We start from the raw sequence: 15529 nt of genomic DNA, 5'->3' as shown, positions 1-15529 counted from the left end.
TCCGTCGACTTCGATCTTCCACCGCCGCCTCGATTGTCCCTTCTCGCGGGTCTTGTCTTCCGCTCAGGTATGTAATAAGGATGTAACATGAGCTCCCCGGGACGCGACGAGACCTCGATCGGTCCCGCGACAGGTTCGAGCCTCCTTGATCGCGCGCGCGATCCAGGCGGATCGATCGGGCTTTCCAGGAAATTGCGCGCGGCCGGCCGCAGCTGGCGAGAGAAAACCAGAAGGATTCCTGATGATCCGCGACGATGGCATTTGAATACTGTTTTCATTAATTATCCGTGACACAGCGCAACGAGCTTGTTACAAGCGTAGCGGACATTTGTAAATTAAGATTAGAACATTGAATATTTTGCTTTTTTCAAGAACGTTTAATTCAATCGGAATCTAAATCTAAAACAGTTTTATCCCATCATTTGAAGTAACAAGAAAATATTGTGCGCATGATTGGTATAGCACATTGATAAAAGTCTGGTCAAATATTTTAAGGACACTCTGTATATATCAACACTTCACACTACTGTGAAAACATTAAAGAGCTACTTTTTAAAGTCCGCAGTTAATACCCGCCTGAGCCTTTTAAGTTCTCTTTCGCCTTGTTGTCGCGCGCGCTCTCGTCTTAGAGTGTCACTGCGCAGGTAAGCAATAAGGATGTAACCTGATCTGCTAAGAGCGCAGAAACACAAGGATCGAAAGCACGGCAGGTTGAAAATTCCTTAGCGAGATTGATCGTTACGTCGATCGGCTTCCCGGAAATTGCATATTGGCAAGATGACACGTTGGTTACAAGGAAATTCAATTTAGATTTTACAGGGAAAAATAACATAAAAATTTTACGCAAAGTTTAGAGAAAATTAGTTGTGCGGAGTACTTTAACTATTATTATTGATTATAAACGAGCGTTTAAGATTTACTTTGACTAATAGTCTGGGAAAAGAAATAGTCACTGCGGATTGAATTTTTAATTCACAAATTCGTCTTCGTTGACTCGAGGAGAATATTCGATTGTTTGACGAACTGCTAAAACAAAGAATGTAGATTCGTATGGCATACAAATGAGCAGCTACGAGGCGAAAGAAATCAGAATAAAGATGAAGGAAGGAGAGACGAAGAGAAGCGTGAGATAGGTCGTCCCGGCGCAGGGATTGCTCTTCAGTCGTTATTGCTGGGACCATCTAGAGAGCTCGACAAACACTCGATGCACCTCGCACGATTCTCTCTGAAAGCACGACTACCATTGTTGCCGTGTCATCTCTTTGGTCCCGGGCCATTGTCCTCCGTGTACCGATCGTGTCTCATTTCGATCGACTCTTTTAAGTCGTCGATTAATCGAGTAGAAAATCGGTCGCACATAAAGAAGAAAAAACGAAAGAGCCGGCCTATAAGAATCTCGATAAAAATCTGTGGAAAGTAGAAGAAACGATAATCTGAATGGTGCTAGCGATCTTAAAAGTCCATAAAAGTATTTCAAACTGTCCGCGCGGGCCGCAAACTCCTCTCACTGTCTAAGAATTTAAATCCTTGGCGATCAGCGGAATTGATAAAAATACGGACCGTGTGGGTGTCACGGGGGTTACCGTCGAGGCGGAAGTGGCTTCCTGGAAGATCAGCTGACGCCTGGGCGGTTCATTTTGTTGCGCGGTGAATGGAACATTGGGGACCCACTCTCGGGGCTCTCGAATGCGGCCGGCATGTGGACGGCGGGAACGCCGAGAAGGAGGCGGAGGGTGGTGGATCACGAGAGAGGAGGGGGTAAAGCAACGAGCACGTTAAAACAAGAAGATTGGAATAAAAGGTTGGCCTGACCGCGGGAAGGTAAAGCCAGAGCGAGCCCGGAGGTGGAGAAGAAACGGAGAAGAAACCGGTGGGGGCGGGGCTCCGTCTGTGGATGCTGGTATGGAGCCCAGTCCTGCTTCGCACACCATCTTCCTTCATCTCGGACCCAACCCCCTTCCGAGCCAGCGGTACGTGGCCCGTCTTCGGGTTCCTTTGCTCCCGCCGTTTCTTCTACTTTAACGTGCTTCTCCTCTTCATCTTTCTCTATCCTTCTTCTCCTTCACCTCCACCTCCACCTTCTCCTCCATCTCCACCACCACCTCCTTCTCCTCCTCCTCCTCCTCCTTCTCATCTTCCTTCTGCTCCTTGACCTCCACACCCTTGGCCAGCGTCTCCAACTGTTCGGCAACACTCCAACGTCGTTTGTCTCGACGTCCCACTCCTTTGTTCTCGATGGCTCGACAATTTCGCGGACGTTATCTGCGATTTAACGAGCCGTAATATGCACCGAGGGCAATTAGTAGCATGCCAAACAGGGAAATTAATATCGCTTTAATGCCGCTACGTTGATTATACACCGCAGGATATACGCACGCGAGCGAAGTCGCGGACGCGCGAGAGTTAACACGAGTTTACCTGCATGTTTAAGCGATAAGATACGAAATATGTAAACGAGGTGTAAGCGACATGCGCTTCGTAATTAGTGGCCATCGGGGCCGAGTGATGAAGAAGAGATAAAATAACATCGGGGCAGAACGCGGAGAGCATCCTTCACACGATGCGACCCATCATCTCCCATCAACCTGACTGGTTTCTCAGCTACTGGCAGCCTGCTATTCGTAACATGCATGTGCCTGCGTGCGTGTGTGTATGTGTTTAACCTTTTTATTTGTTCTTGTAAGAATTAATTGGACATAACTTAGCTCCGTAAAAATTTCAAGTGTCGATAAACTTTTTACAAATAGTATTTGCGTTCCATTACGCTTATTTCACAGTACTTATGTACAAAAGAATTCGCTACATTGTTAATACTCTGTTGTTCTCTTATTCTCGATTCGATCGAGAACCATTATAATAAGTGGACGAGCAATATTCCGAATGACGATGCTCCTTCAAATGATTTCCAGGAAACTTTCATCCTCATACCTCTCACAGAAATTGAGATTGGCCCAATTCCATTAAGGTCCTTTCTGTGAACTAAAGCCGCGGCTTCCCTTTTGCGTTTCACACGAACAGTCGTTTTCGGGACGCGTTCGGCGCGCGTACAAGCACTCGGCTGAACTTTTTTCGATTTCCGCCGCAGTTCTTTTCTTCCTCCTCCCTCCCTCCCTCCCTCCCCCCCTTCCTTTCCCACCTTCGCGTAACGCTCCTTATCCCTAATGTATCATGGGCCAAGTCATTTTTTACTCGAAATGGATTTTCATAAGACCCGACATTCTCGGCTTTGGCCAACCGCGCGCACTTCTTCTCACTCCATCATATCCTGTATCTCTTCAAGTCCGCCAAAATATTTGTAAATAGATGTAAAGTCTGGGAGGGGCTCAGGGAGTACCCCGCTGTGCGAACAAGGCTCCCCATAGCGCACCACGGCCGATATATCTCTCGGGCCCTTCACCATTCTTCCCTCTCTTTATACGAGACTCCTTCGCAGCCTTTTATACCCTCCCCCTTCTCCACCTTCTTCTTCTACTTCTTCTTCTGCTTCTTCTTGACTCCGTCGTCATTCTCATGCTCTATTACCTCGGTTCTCATCGTGCAGCGCGAGGAGACTGCGCACGAAAGTCAAAGGGGCATGAGAAAATTTTTGGAGGATCGATTTTTGATCATAATCTTTGTATCAGAAATATGTATATATTCGATCGATATTTTGGTGACAAGTGAAATCGAAACGTACATTCCTGCATACTCCTTTATAATCCCGCCTTTGCGTATAATCCGTTCGACAATAACTTTTAAGTAGAAATACAATCTCGGAAGCCGAAGTATGTTATTCCAATTATCATAAGATGATTGATTCGTTTTAAATCGACTTTTCCAAGCGCGGCATGGCAACGAGCCTGCGTTTTGCACCGGATGTATTATAATATGAAAAGTCAATTTTAAGTCGGTTGTCCACGACACGCAGTCCAAGCCGGGTAGCCTTGGCTATAAATTTCGCGAAATGTATCGCACCCCAGGGAATTAAATACCGCCTGTTGAGCGGAATCTACACCACTTTAGATGTGTGTCCGTTCACACAGGGGTTTATTTTGAACCTCGGGGACTTTAATGGAAATTCATCCGACAGGCCGACGGGCGGAATGCAATTCACTTGCGGCAATCGCGTGCACGTGGCGTGAAGGTTTCCACCGGCGAGGATCCGATCCCGTGAGCGCGAGGAAATAAAAAAAAATAGGCGAGAAGCGGCGGAGAGGAGGGAAGGTAGGACTGACCGGTCCCTCGGCGAGAAGGCTCTCCGTCGTCTGCACTCAATAGGAGCTAATTGCCGCAAGGAAAGCTGCAAATTCGTGGACATTGTTAGCTCCGCTCCATTCTCGGCCGGTTAGCGTCGAACGGGTCTCATTGTGGCCGCGCGGATCGCGAGCCGCCTCGTGTCCGACGTACACACGACGTCGGGTCGTGTACCGCCATTGAAATACCATGAGAATGAAAAAGGGGTAAGATACAGGCCGGAGCGGAGAGTGTGTAAAATTCGTCGCGGCCGCGTAGCGCGTTCTCGCGATCGACAGAGATTCCTCGTGACGACGACGCGACGCCCTCCGCTCCCTTCATCTCCCATCCTTGCTCCTCCGCAAAAGTCGATTGTGCCGTCCCGAAAATGATCTTCCTGCGCGCGCTCAGCTGGGAATAAAAAGTGCAAAAGGAAATTCTTTCGGCAACTCCGAACGGGGGGAGGGGGGGGGAGGGAGAGCCGCTCGATTTACAGCGGGCGCGTTCACGCACAAGCGGGCCTGTCTGTGTCCTGATCAGTCATCCGCATGATACAGCCCTGCGTGGGCGATTGCCCTCCGAGAATCAATTTGAACACGGGCCTCGGACGCCTCGAATACCCTTCGACAATGCCGCGGCTTCGGTCAATGGAGGCTCCCTTGCGTTTGGCTTCTCGCGCCCTCGATACGCCGCGTTCCGGATTAAGGTCGGGTTTACACGGGTCCTATGCTACTTTGGCCCCTGTCTCACTGAGTCGGCTATCCATGCTTCGTTACGAGAACGCGTACCCTATTGACTCACTGGAGCACCGCTAGGCTACCATCGTCATCGATGTTAGAGGTAGACAATAAGAGAGAAAAAGAGAGAAGTGATTCGAGGGCAAGAAGGGGGAGGGGGGGGGGAAGCGTTTCGGCGTGACCGAATGATCCTCGACATCGGCCGTATTTATATTCCTGTTTGCCCGTTGATTCGCCACGGATCTGAGCCCGTTAAAGTCTCTTAAAGATCCAGGACCGACCTCATAACCGGTCAAAATACGCATTCGTTTTCCTAACTGGCGATTCACGCGACAGAGCGATCGCTCTGTACCTGATGCCACCGGCCAGGAGGAAGGCCCCCTTTTTCCGCGTGCACCATGAAATCGGCTGAATTCCTTAGGCTTCGGCCGTTCCGCGCGACGTTTTCAAATGTAACGGAAATCGTATTAAGCGGAACTAACCGGAAAAGTGGGCTGAGGTGAGGAATCTGTCGCTTAAAGAAACGAAAGCTAGCTGTAATCTTGAATTTCCGAATGTCTATTTAATCTGAATTCTAAATAACACCAGAAATAGCCTTTTGATAGTGAGCCAAGAGAGATATGTGTTTACAATCACTGATGAATCAATATTTTAAATCCTTAAAAATACGTTTCGACATTAAATATATTTCGACGTTAAAAATGTTCACAACAAACCTGGATAATATAAAACCTTCTCTTCCAGCATATCGCTCGGACAACTAAAATGTATCCAGTCTAATTGCAAAATTTTCGAAATACTGTTTAAAGTAAAAAAAATTAATTTAAGTCGTGTACATAATATATGTTTGTAAAGATCGTGATTTGAAAAGATCGTGATTTTTACTTCCACCCGTTTGCCTACGCTAATCTACAGTGCGCATCAATCTTGAAACGTATTGTGAATATTACAGAGGTGCAAGGAGAAACTCAACACTTTGGCGATCTCGGTGATGAACCAATGGCCTGGGGTGAAATTGCGGGTGACCGAGAGCTGGGATGAGGGAGGCTCCCACGCTTCAGATTCCTTGCACTACGAGGGACGAGCTGTCGACGTGACGACGAGCGACCGGGATCACTCCAAGTACGGGATGCTGGCGAGGCTCGCGGTTGAGGCTGGATTCGACTGGGTCTATTACGAGTCTAGGTCGCACATACATTGCTCCGTCAAGTCCGGTTAGTAATTTCGCTTAGAATCCATTAATCCGATTAATAAAATTAACTCGGCAGAGTTGTATGAACTTGTTGTTGAATTGTCTCGAGTCGTTTCGAAGAGAGCGAGGACATTAAAAGCGGTCGATCCGCGAACCGCGTGTGGATTTTAATTGCGGCCATTTCGCGTTAATACCCGCGTAAAATTCGCGCCAATAAAGATGAGCGTATAAACTACCGGACGGTAGGTGTAATGATGTCGTTTAATGCAATAAAGGTGCCGTAAGTCGATGCGGTAATAACGTCGTTTAATGAAACAAGGATACTAAAGTCACACTGTCCTTGAGTCGCGTGTGACAAACTGACTTGATGCCTTGAGTACACGTATCATCTATATGGCGATATAAATTCATTTGATATTGTTGATGTTGTTATATGAATTTGATTAGAATCGTTTCCCAAAGGTACATGAAGTAGATTAATCTTTTTTTCAATCAAACATCAATAATTGAATAAATATCGTGTGTTTGTCTACGTTTCTCGTGAAAATTGACGCCACTATCTTGTACATTCTTAGAAATACCTATTTTACCGGCTCTCTCTTGCCTTGCTCATAGAGAAATGCTTAAGCGATGCAGTAATATTAAAAATATTATATGTATTACTTGCAAATTCAAATTAAATTCAATATTATTTGTGTCAAATTTGATTTAACAATTCGATTCGAATAATCGATTGATTAAATGACTTAAATGTTTTCCAAAATATCGAATAATTTTACATCTCAGAAAATCAAATTTTTCGAAAGTATTCGTCTCATGAATCTTATTCAAATTCAAATGAAAACGATTCGAATACCAGATATTCAAATTTGCTCAAAATCCTAAATAACGTACAGAGAACAAAATAAATAAGTATTGTCTATTCTCTTTATCGTTCCATTGTAGAATCCATTACGGAATCCATAGAAATTTGAAGTAGATTAAAAAAATGTTAACTTTCTCTGTTATGTTTGCGCTAAAAAATGATGTATAGAAGAAATTGTTGAATATACCAAAAGACTTCTGCAGGATATTTGTATATTTTGGCATTAATAATTTAATATTCTGCAAATTTAATATTTGAAAACTAAAAATCATATTTTTTGTGTTTTTATAAAACGAAAATTGTCTCTCAGAGTAAAATAATTTTCAGTTACGAGAGAACCTCGTTGCGCATCTAATACTTTCTCTTTCGGTCCAGCAACATTTACCTACACGAGAGCAATCAGCGATTCGTGTTCGTTCCAGACCACAGTTGCGTCTCGAATTTCAAAATAAATGCCGATAAATCAGGGCGTGCTTGTCGGCCCGAATTAAAACCGAGCATAAAAATGGGCGCGAAACCGATACGAGTCGATGTTGAGGGGAACGAGAACGAAAACAATGGGGTGGAGGAGAATTAAAGTGCGCAACAAAAAAGTGCGAATGCGTTCCACGCGTATTTAACGCTCTGCTAATTTTCACCGTAATCACGTTAATTATATAATCGACGAGCGATTGTATGCACGCTTAACGAATGACTTCATTCTTTTTGCACCATTTTAACATTTTCGTTTTCATAAGGGATTTCAGAAAAATTACGTTAAGAAATATTCTTTGAACATTTTCCTTATAAATTTCTTCTCCATCGGTACTTTTACCGCAGTCTTTCTTAAAAATGTATGATTTTAACGACGCTTTATTAAACTCTATCGCGAGTATAACAATATTTTTTATTTCAGTATACCGAAACCGACGTACATTTTTACTTCTTCCTCAGTTTTGTTTCATCGTCCAATCTCTCTCTATACGCAATTCATTTTCAGAATCGTCTTCAGCGGGCAAGTCTAGCGGCTGTTTCCCCGGAAGGAGCCTGGTCCGTATGGAAGACGGCAGCACAAAGAGGCTGGACGAGGTGCACCTCGGCGAGCGTATCGCCGCTCTGGACTCCCGTGGCGACGTTGTATACAGCGAGGTGATAGCCTTCCTGGACCGTGCGCCGTCCGAGAGGAGGCAGTTCATCCGCTTGACGACCAAGTCCGGCCGTGTGCTGACGTTAACGCCAACGCACCTGGTGCCGGTGGAGGATCGGTCGTCGATATTCGCCGGCAGCGTGCAACCAGGCGACAGGATCCTCGTGAGTGACGCCGGCGCGGTGAGCGCGGCGAACGAGGTGGACGATCGTCTACGATGGGACAGCGTCATCGAGACGAAGCTGGTCCTTGAGGACGGGGTTTACGCCCCGCTTACGATGGAAGGCACCCTCCTCGTGGACGACGTCGTCGCGTCCTGCTACGCCATCGTCAACAGTCAGTCGGTGGCGCATTACTCCTTCCTACCGTTGAGGATCTGGCACAGGATCACATCCTTCTTCCTGCAAAGGCTGGACGAGCCGCAACACTTTGAAGCGAGACACCGCAACGGAACGGAGCCGACGACGGGAGAAGGGCAAAAGGGCGTCCACTGGTACGCCTCGATGCTCTACTCGCTGGCCCCCTACGTTCTGCCGTCGAAGATGCTCTACAACTGAGATCTACGATAAGAACAATAGACCTCCGTGCTCCGAGTGAAGTGTCGAATGAATAATCGAGGGCAAGCTCGAGTATTCAGCACAAATTTGACTTTTTTTTAGACTTTTTAAAGTCATGAAACTTAGTGTTAATTAATCATCGAGATATTTTCTTATCTCTCGAAACTTCCTTTTTTTCTATAGATCATCGCCGTGGATTACGCGCGTAGAACAAAAGATGTTGTAGAGGAAAAACACAAGTTGGCCAGTGTTCACCGAATGACGTGTAATATATTAGATCTTTAAGACGATAGAAAAATGAAAAAATAGAGCTTTAGGAAAGAAGTCGGAATTTTTCTCTTCACATTCTAAATGTGTATAGACAATAAACCAATATGCAAATATTTTTTTCTCCAATTTTTAGTGTTTTGCAAAGCGGGTGCGTTCCCCGTATACATGTTTCTGAAGTCGAAGGAAATTGCCTTTGTGTCACGAAACAAGTGTGTAAAAATATTAATAGTTGCCGACTGTTTTATTGTAATGTTATTCCAAACAAACTTCTTAATGTACGTGCGAGCAACAAGAAAATGTCTATATTTTATAATTATATATTGTTGAAATCGTAATTAATTTAAAGAAATGAAGCAGTATGTTTATTTTAAGTAGGATCTATATATATAACGCGTTTTTATGATATAATAAAAGATTATTGTATATACCCTTTTTTGTTTTTCCCCCCCTTCCTTAATGCAATGAGAAGGGGGCTGCTTCTTCTTCTTTCTTATTATTAACATTACTTATATATTGTATGTAATTTAGTGTTGCATATTCGAGTTTAATCAATTTGCACTTTTTTCTTTTAAAATAAAATCGGTATATGTAGATTTCAATTTTAAAAGACAGAAATGGAAGAAATAAAGTGCGACTAAAGAACAAATTTTATAGATATTTATTGTCATCGGTTATGGCAGTAACTATCGAATACCGCTGTATAATAATGTTAAATCGTGTTGCTCTCGCCGTGTCATATTTTTAACAATAGTCAATTATAATCAACATATTAACAGTTAATTAATTATTTTAATAATATAAGGACAATTTTATATTAAGAAACATAATTTAAATTATCTTCAAAATATTATATATTATTAAAAATATCTATTATATTATATATTATATAATATAATTATTTTATTTTAATCATATTATTATTATTTGTACATTGTATAGCATACAAACAAATTATAATTTATGTATATATATACATACCCCTTCCCAAAAAATTGAATTACATCATTAATGAAAGCAGATTATCGTGTTTTGTTATTTTCGTACAGCGAATACTACTTATTAATTAAAAAAATAAGTTAGAAAATTTAAATAAGAATCATTATTTGCTATTTTATACTGTAGAGCAATTATTTTATTATTACAGAAAAATTAAATGTTTTTTTATTATCTTTAAAAGAACAATTATTTCTTTCTGCTTTGTTTTCGTTTTTCTTTCTACACTTTTTAAAATTTATTTAACTCTTTAACGATCGACTTTCTTACATTAATTTTATATATATATAAATAAATTTGTTCTCATTTTTCATTTTTTAATAATTTTCGAACAATTTTGACATGCTGTATAGCTGAAAGGGTTCAAAAACTAAAAGACCTTATTCTCAAACTTTTCTTTATATAGCTCCATCCTTTTTCAAAATAAAACGAGGTCGGTGTCGATAAGTTCATTTTTATGGAAGTTATGACTTTTTTTAGAAAGTTGTACATATATGTACATAAGTACACAGAAGAGAGAAAAATTTCTTTAAATTTAATAAATCGTTTCGTTCGACTAATCCAAAGCCTATATTTCTTTTAATAAATTTTAAACATATTTCTTTAAATTTAATAAAATTTATTAGAAACAAAGAAATATATGCTTTGAAATAATTGAACAAAATGGTTTATTAAATTTAAAGAAATCTTTCTCTCTGTATATATAATACTAGCCGTTAAAGAGTTAAAAACAAATTCTATAGAAGCAACTTCATTTCTATATTGCATAGATCGAAACAAAATGTAATCGATATGAAAAATATTTTTGACATTTCTTTGTTCTAAAAAATTTTATACTTAATGTCTAAAATTTTTCAAGCGATTTATTTGTGTATTAAAAATAAATCTTATTTTATATAATCATAGGAAACTATTATAATCTAGTGATCACTCATGATAATGGATAATGAGATAGCCGGAACAAAGGACAAATTTGAAAATGTAGGATTAAAAAATATTAATAAAATTCTCTCTCTTTCTCTCTCTCTCTCTCTCTCCCTGTTCTGTGTGTTTCTGTTTGCTTATCTTTTTTAATATAAAACATTAAAGTGTCGTGACACATCTCCAGATTCATTTCAAAGTTAATTTTTATTGCAGCATCGCGGGGTAGCATATCCACATTTACAAGAAATTGAGAAAAGATTCTTCGAACTAGTCGCCGACGGAAGTGTAACCGAAGTGCAACATTTCTTGGAGAAACATCCGCGTTTTAATATAAATGTTATCAATTTTCAAGTAAGTTCCTATATAAATTTATGATTTCCTCACTTTTCTGATTTTGAAGAAGCATGAAATATTGATGATCACAAATAAGATATGGATTACTGTAGCTGAGAGTTGAAGAGACTCACTCGTGCGAAATCGAAAGTATATTAAAGAACTTATTTCCTGATCACTTAATCAAGAACTGTCAACAATGCAAATATTATTTGCAAATAATTGGAGATTTGAAATACTAAATTACACCATGACAGAATGCATTTTCCATAAATTAAGCTCTATTTCTTTTCTACCTGATTCAACGAATTCCCCAGGAAGTTGTGCGAATGGCGGGCTCCAAAACTAAATTTTCCAAACTAAACAGCTCATCAAGATTCCCAAAGCTATCCTTCTCTTCACTTTTCGTAGTTTAAGTGACACCGTCACTTATGTTATTAGGATTCACCCTAAAATGACGGCGCGTCAAACAGAGATGCGCTTTTCGCATTTTCGATATTCAGGTCAACTCTGTCACTCTTTTCTTTAAGTTGTGTGTTGATCGTTTAAATTGTTCTGCCTGCTGTTGGTAGTTTAAATTGTTCTATCGTTTCTAGATTTGTTATTTTTTTCTTTGATACTCACAGTAAAAAGAGAATGAAAAAAAAATAGATAAGAATACAGAAGAAAATAATCAATATTAGACATTTTAATTTACGTTATTAAAAAATATTAATGATTAATTTTTTAGAAATTATTTTATTCTTACAAACATGAACGTTTTTATATAATCTGTAAATATTTATTTATATATCTTAAAGCGAATCTAACCATCTTATTAGTCTTTGACAAACTTGTGTGGTTTATCCTGTGCAAGAAACGGCGGAACCAATACAGGAAGAAGGGTAACAAAACGAAGAGAATGAAAGCGAAGTCCAGTTATCTCAGATCTTTACTCTATAGTGGAACACGTACCCCCCGTGGAATGTTTCCTTCATCCATTTGGTCGACACCGGTAACTACCTTAGTGTGTTTGCCTCTCCCCCTCCCTCCCTCCCTCTCTCTCTCTCTCTCTCTCTCTCTCTCTCTCTCTCTCTCTTTCTCTCTGAGAGGGTTCCAGAAAAGCGACCAAACTCTCGTTTGACTTTGAGGCCGAGATGCCGAAGCGGCACGAAGAAAGATGGCACGCGAATGGAAGGAGAGGAGGAGAAAGAGAGGGAGAGCGAAAGAAGAAGAGAGATGGAAAAGAGAACGAGAAAAGGAGATATATAAAGAGAAACGAAGTTGGATGTTCTTCGTGTATCTCCAGCCATATTTTAGACCGTCTTTTTACAAGACAATGGTTTCAACCGAGACCTGATAAAAATTATTCAAATGGCCCGCTCCGCTATAAATTCTATATAGGAATTCTCTCGACATCGGAAGCTTTTCCATGATCTACTTGCGAGCCTCGGCGCGATCTATGATGTACCACAGTAAATCTCGCGATACGTCAATTCGAGCTATTACCTTCTGACAGGACTTTTGTGTCCCTTCAAATTATTTTCTCTTTGTAAAATAAAAATTTAATATTAAAAAAAAATACTATTAATAATAAAAATTAAGCCGTAAAGAGTTTGTCTCATTTTAACTCCGGGAAACACGCCTCGAGTATTTTTGGGACACATCCGCGCGTGCGTGTGTTTTCGTTTATCATTCACCTTTCCCTCCAAAATTCGCAAAAACAAATAACAAACAAATATTTAACCGAGCGTAGAATCTCGTCTAGTCATGACATTAAGGGCGGCAGCTGTCTATTGTCAAGGGACGGCTAACAAGGGCTTTTTGCCGAGCATATATCACGAAGTGTTATTGTCGTTAGGCGTGTGGATGTCCCAGGGGCCTGTCGAAAAGCCAAAATATCAGTGAATATTGTGACTGGTGTCGGTGTTAACAATGGTGCTGGTCCATTGTCGGAGCCCGCCTCTGTAAACGCACCGCAGATGGGCGAGAAACGTCGTCGAGCCATTCTTCCTACAAAAAGGGACACGGCCGAGAAAAAGAGTGGAGCCGATTGCCTTCTAAAAGTCGATCTTACTGCAGAAAGAGAACCGTGGGCTCGCGGGGGGAAGGAATTCCGGGAAAGTTCAGAAATTTTTCGATCGCTCGACCGTTATGTCGCTTTGCGTTTCCTTAGATGCCCTATTTCCACATTTCTGATTATTGACAATTACTCAGATAACAATAGAAACGAAAAGCATAACGGTTCCTAATGCGTCTCGTGCGCTTTAATTCTCTTTTTTTTTGTTTCCTTTTTTAAATTTTCATGAATGAAGCAAACTTTCCTTGTTAGTCAATAATTTTAATTGAATTTTAAATTTTCAGGGTGTTAGCGCGCTGCACATTGCCGTTGACGAGGGAAATACGGCGATGGTCGAGTATCTGTTGTCTCATCCTGATATTGATCCGGGCGACACGCATCTGCATGCAATCAGAGATAATCAACTGAGAATCACCGTGCTGATATTGAATAAGCTGAATGAATTGACGCCGGGCCTCGAATACGCCGGTGTCACTCACAGCCCCGATTTCCCGGACGATACCACGCCGCTTGCGGTGGCGGCACAATACGGGCGTTTCGAGATAATTGACATGCTCAGATCCCGACGTCACGTTCTGCAGAAACCACATCCGCCTAGTTGCAATTGCGACCAAGTTTGCAAGTACGATACCGTTGCATACCCAAGTCGTTTCAAGGCAACATTTCGCGAATTTACGAAATTTTTTTTTTTCCGCCCGAGTCGACTACCGATTAAAAGTACCGCGCGATTGAAAAACTTGTTCCACTCTTGCATTTACATTAATTTGTTTTTCTCCCCCTACATCGCAGACCGGAAAGGGAAAAGGGCGATATCATAACCATGGAAAAAATGAGATTGTTTATGTATAAGGCGATATCGAATCCAATATACATTTGTCAAACCGAGGAAGATCCGATCTTGAAAGCTTTTGAATTATCAGCCGAGCTTAGCAAAGAAGCTTCGTTCGATAAGGAATTTTATCCCGATTACAAGGCACTGTCCCATGTTAGTAAAATCTTATTCTTTATTCCAATTTATTGGATATTAACAATTATCAGGAAAATTGTTAATTATCTAATTATCTAAACAAACAACAAGATGCAGAAAATAAGTTATTTATTATTAATATACTTTGATAATCTGTTGCTTATTAAAAGTGTTAAAAGTGAAAAGTTAATAATCCACCTAGTTTTGTGATAAAGGAGGTGACCCAATTTGCCACCGACTTGATCGGATGTGCTCGTACCGCTGAGGAAGTTGAATGTATATTAAAACAAACTGTTGGTTTTGCTGGTCGTATCTCCAGTTTCACATATCCCCGATTATTATTAGCTTTGGATTACAAGCAAAAAACATTTGTGGCTCATCCGAGTGTACAACAGGTATCGTACACCGAGAAAAAAAAGTTGTTGATTTGACTAAATTTTTCAATTTGATTAAATTTCTTCAATTCAACTATTGGTGTATTTCCGTCAAATATACTTAAATTGAAGTTCAAAAAATTTAGTCAAATTGACAACATCGTTTTTCTCTGTGTATGAATATGACAAATGTGCGGCATTCAAATATCATAGAGTCTTACGAGAAATATTGCTGTACTTAGTATTAAATAATTTTAAAAAGATTTTACCTATGAAAAATAAACATTTATTTGTCCTTTCTATACATTTTAATTTTTATAACTTTGTAAATTGGATTATGTAGAATTCATGGGGCAAAATCAAAATTTAACTTTATTTGTTGAAAATTAATTTCTCGCTTTTCAGACACAGAATTGCTTTATAAAAGTAACTTGCAAGGACCGCGATGAAAGTTGTCGCGAATTAAGAAATTTCATCAAGAAGTTAAAATTGATATTCTTTCAGCTCGTCGAGAGCCAGTGGATTGGCACGTGGCACGAATGGAAAGTCAGAAATACGTGGCTGAAGTGCTTATCGGTAATTCCGCAGATCGGTTTGCTACCAATCAAGGCGTTCGTCATATTACTCGCACCAAACTCGCAACGAGCCAAGTTCTACGAAATCCCGGTTAACAAATTTCTCTCTTCCGTAGCGAATTACCTCATATTTCTCATATTCGTATTTTTGCAATCGCGTAGCGACAAAACTGAACAGCTTCGCGGACCACCCAATACCGGTGCATTTCTAATTACTTCCGAGATTAAAGTTAACCCTTCAGTTACTAAACGTGACTTTTCTCTAAACGATAATTGTTTTGTGAGAACAAAGAGCCACTATAGTAGCGGTTTTCTGTATTTTAATATCTTTGTGTGTGTGTGTAT

At 40.7% G+C, this 15529-nt stretch overlaps 1 protein-coding gene and 1 long non-coding RNA gene across 3 annotated transcripts in view; both read left to right on the top strand.

Moving 5' to 3' along the window:
- The window catches only part of LOC105832805 (sonic hedgehog protein A), a 42210-nt gene extending 32452 nt beyond the window's left edge, over positions 1 to 9758 (top strand). For both annotated transcript variants that reach the window (XM_036287567.1, XM_036287566.1), the window contains exons 3-4: positions 5902 to 6163; positions 7986 to 9758. In XM_036287567.1, the coding sequence (XP_036143460.1) occupies positions 5902 to 6163; positions 7986 to 8689 (966 nt within the window). In that variant the 3' untranslated portion in view covers positions 8690 to 9758. The remainder of the gene's footprint in view (positions 1 to 5901; positions 6164 to 7985) is intronic.
- Positions 9759 to 10202: 444 nt separating this feature from the next.
- On the top strand, positions 10203 to 12902 carry LOC118645456. Its single transcript, XR_004963144.1, has 2 exons — positions 10203 to 10933; positions 11090 to 12902. It is a non-coding gene; the product is annotated as an uncharacterized LOC118645456 (long non-coding RNA).
- The last annotated feature ends 2627 nt before the right edge of the window (positions 12903 to 15529 follow it).

The sequence above is a fragment of the Monomorium pharaonis genome, chromosome 5 (genome assembly GCF_013373865.1).
Source record: "Monomorium pharaonis isolate MP-MQ-018 chromosome 5, ASM1337386v2, whole genome shotgun sequence".
Classification (NCBI taxonomy): Eukaryota; Metazoa; Arthropoda; class Insecta; order Hymenoptera; family Formicidae; genus Monomorium; species Monomorium pharaonis.
Note: the sequence above shows the minus strand (reverse complement) of the source record. Positions and strands in the feature narration are given on the sequence as shown.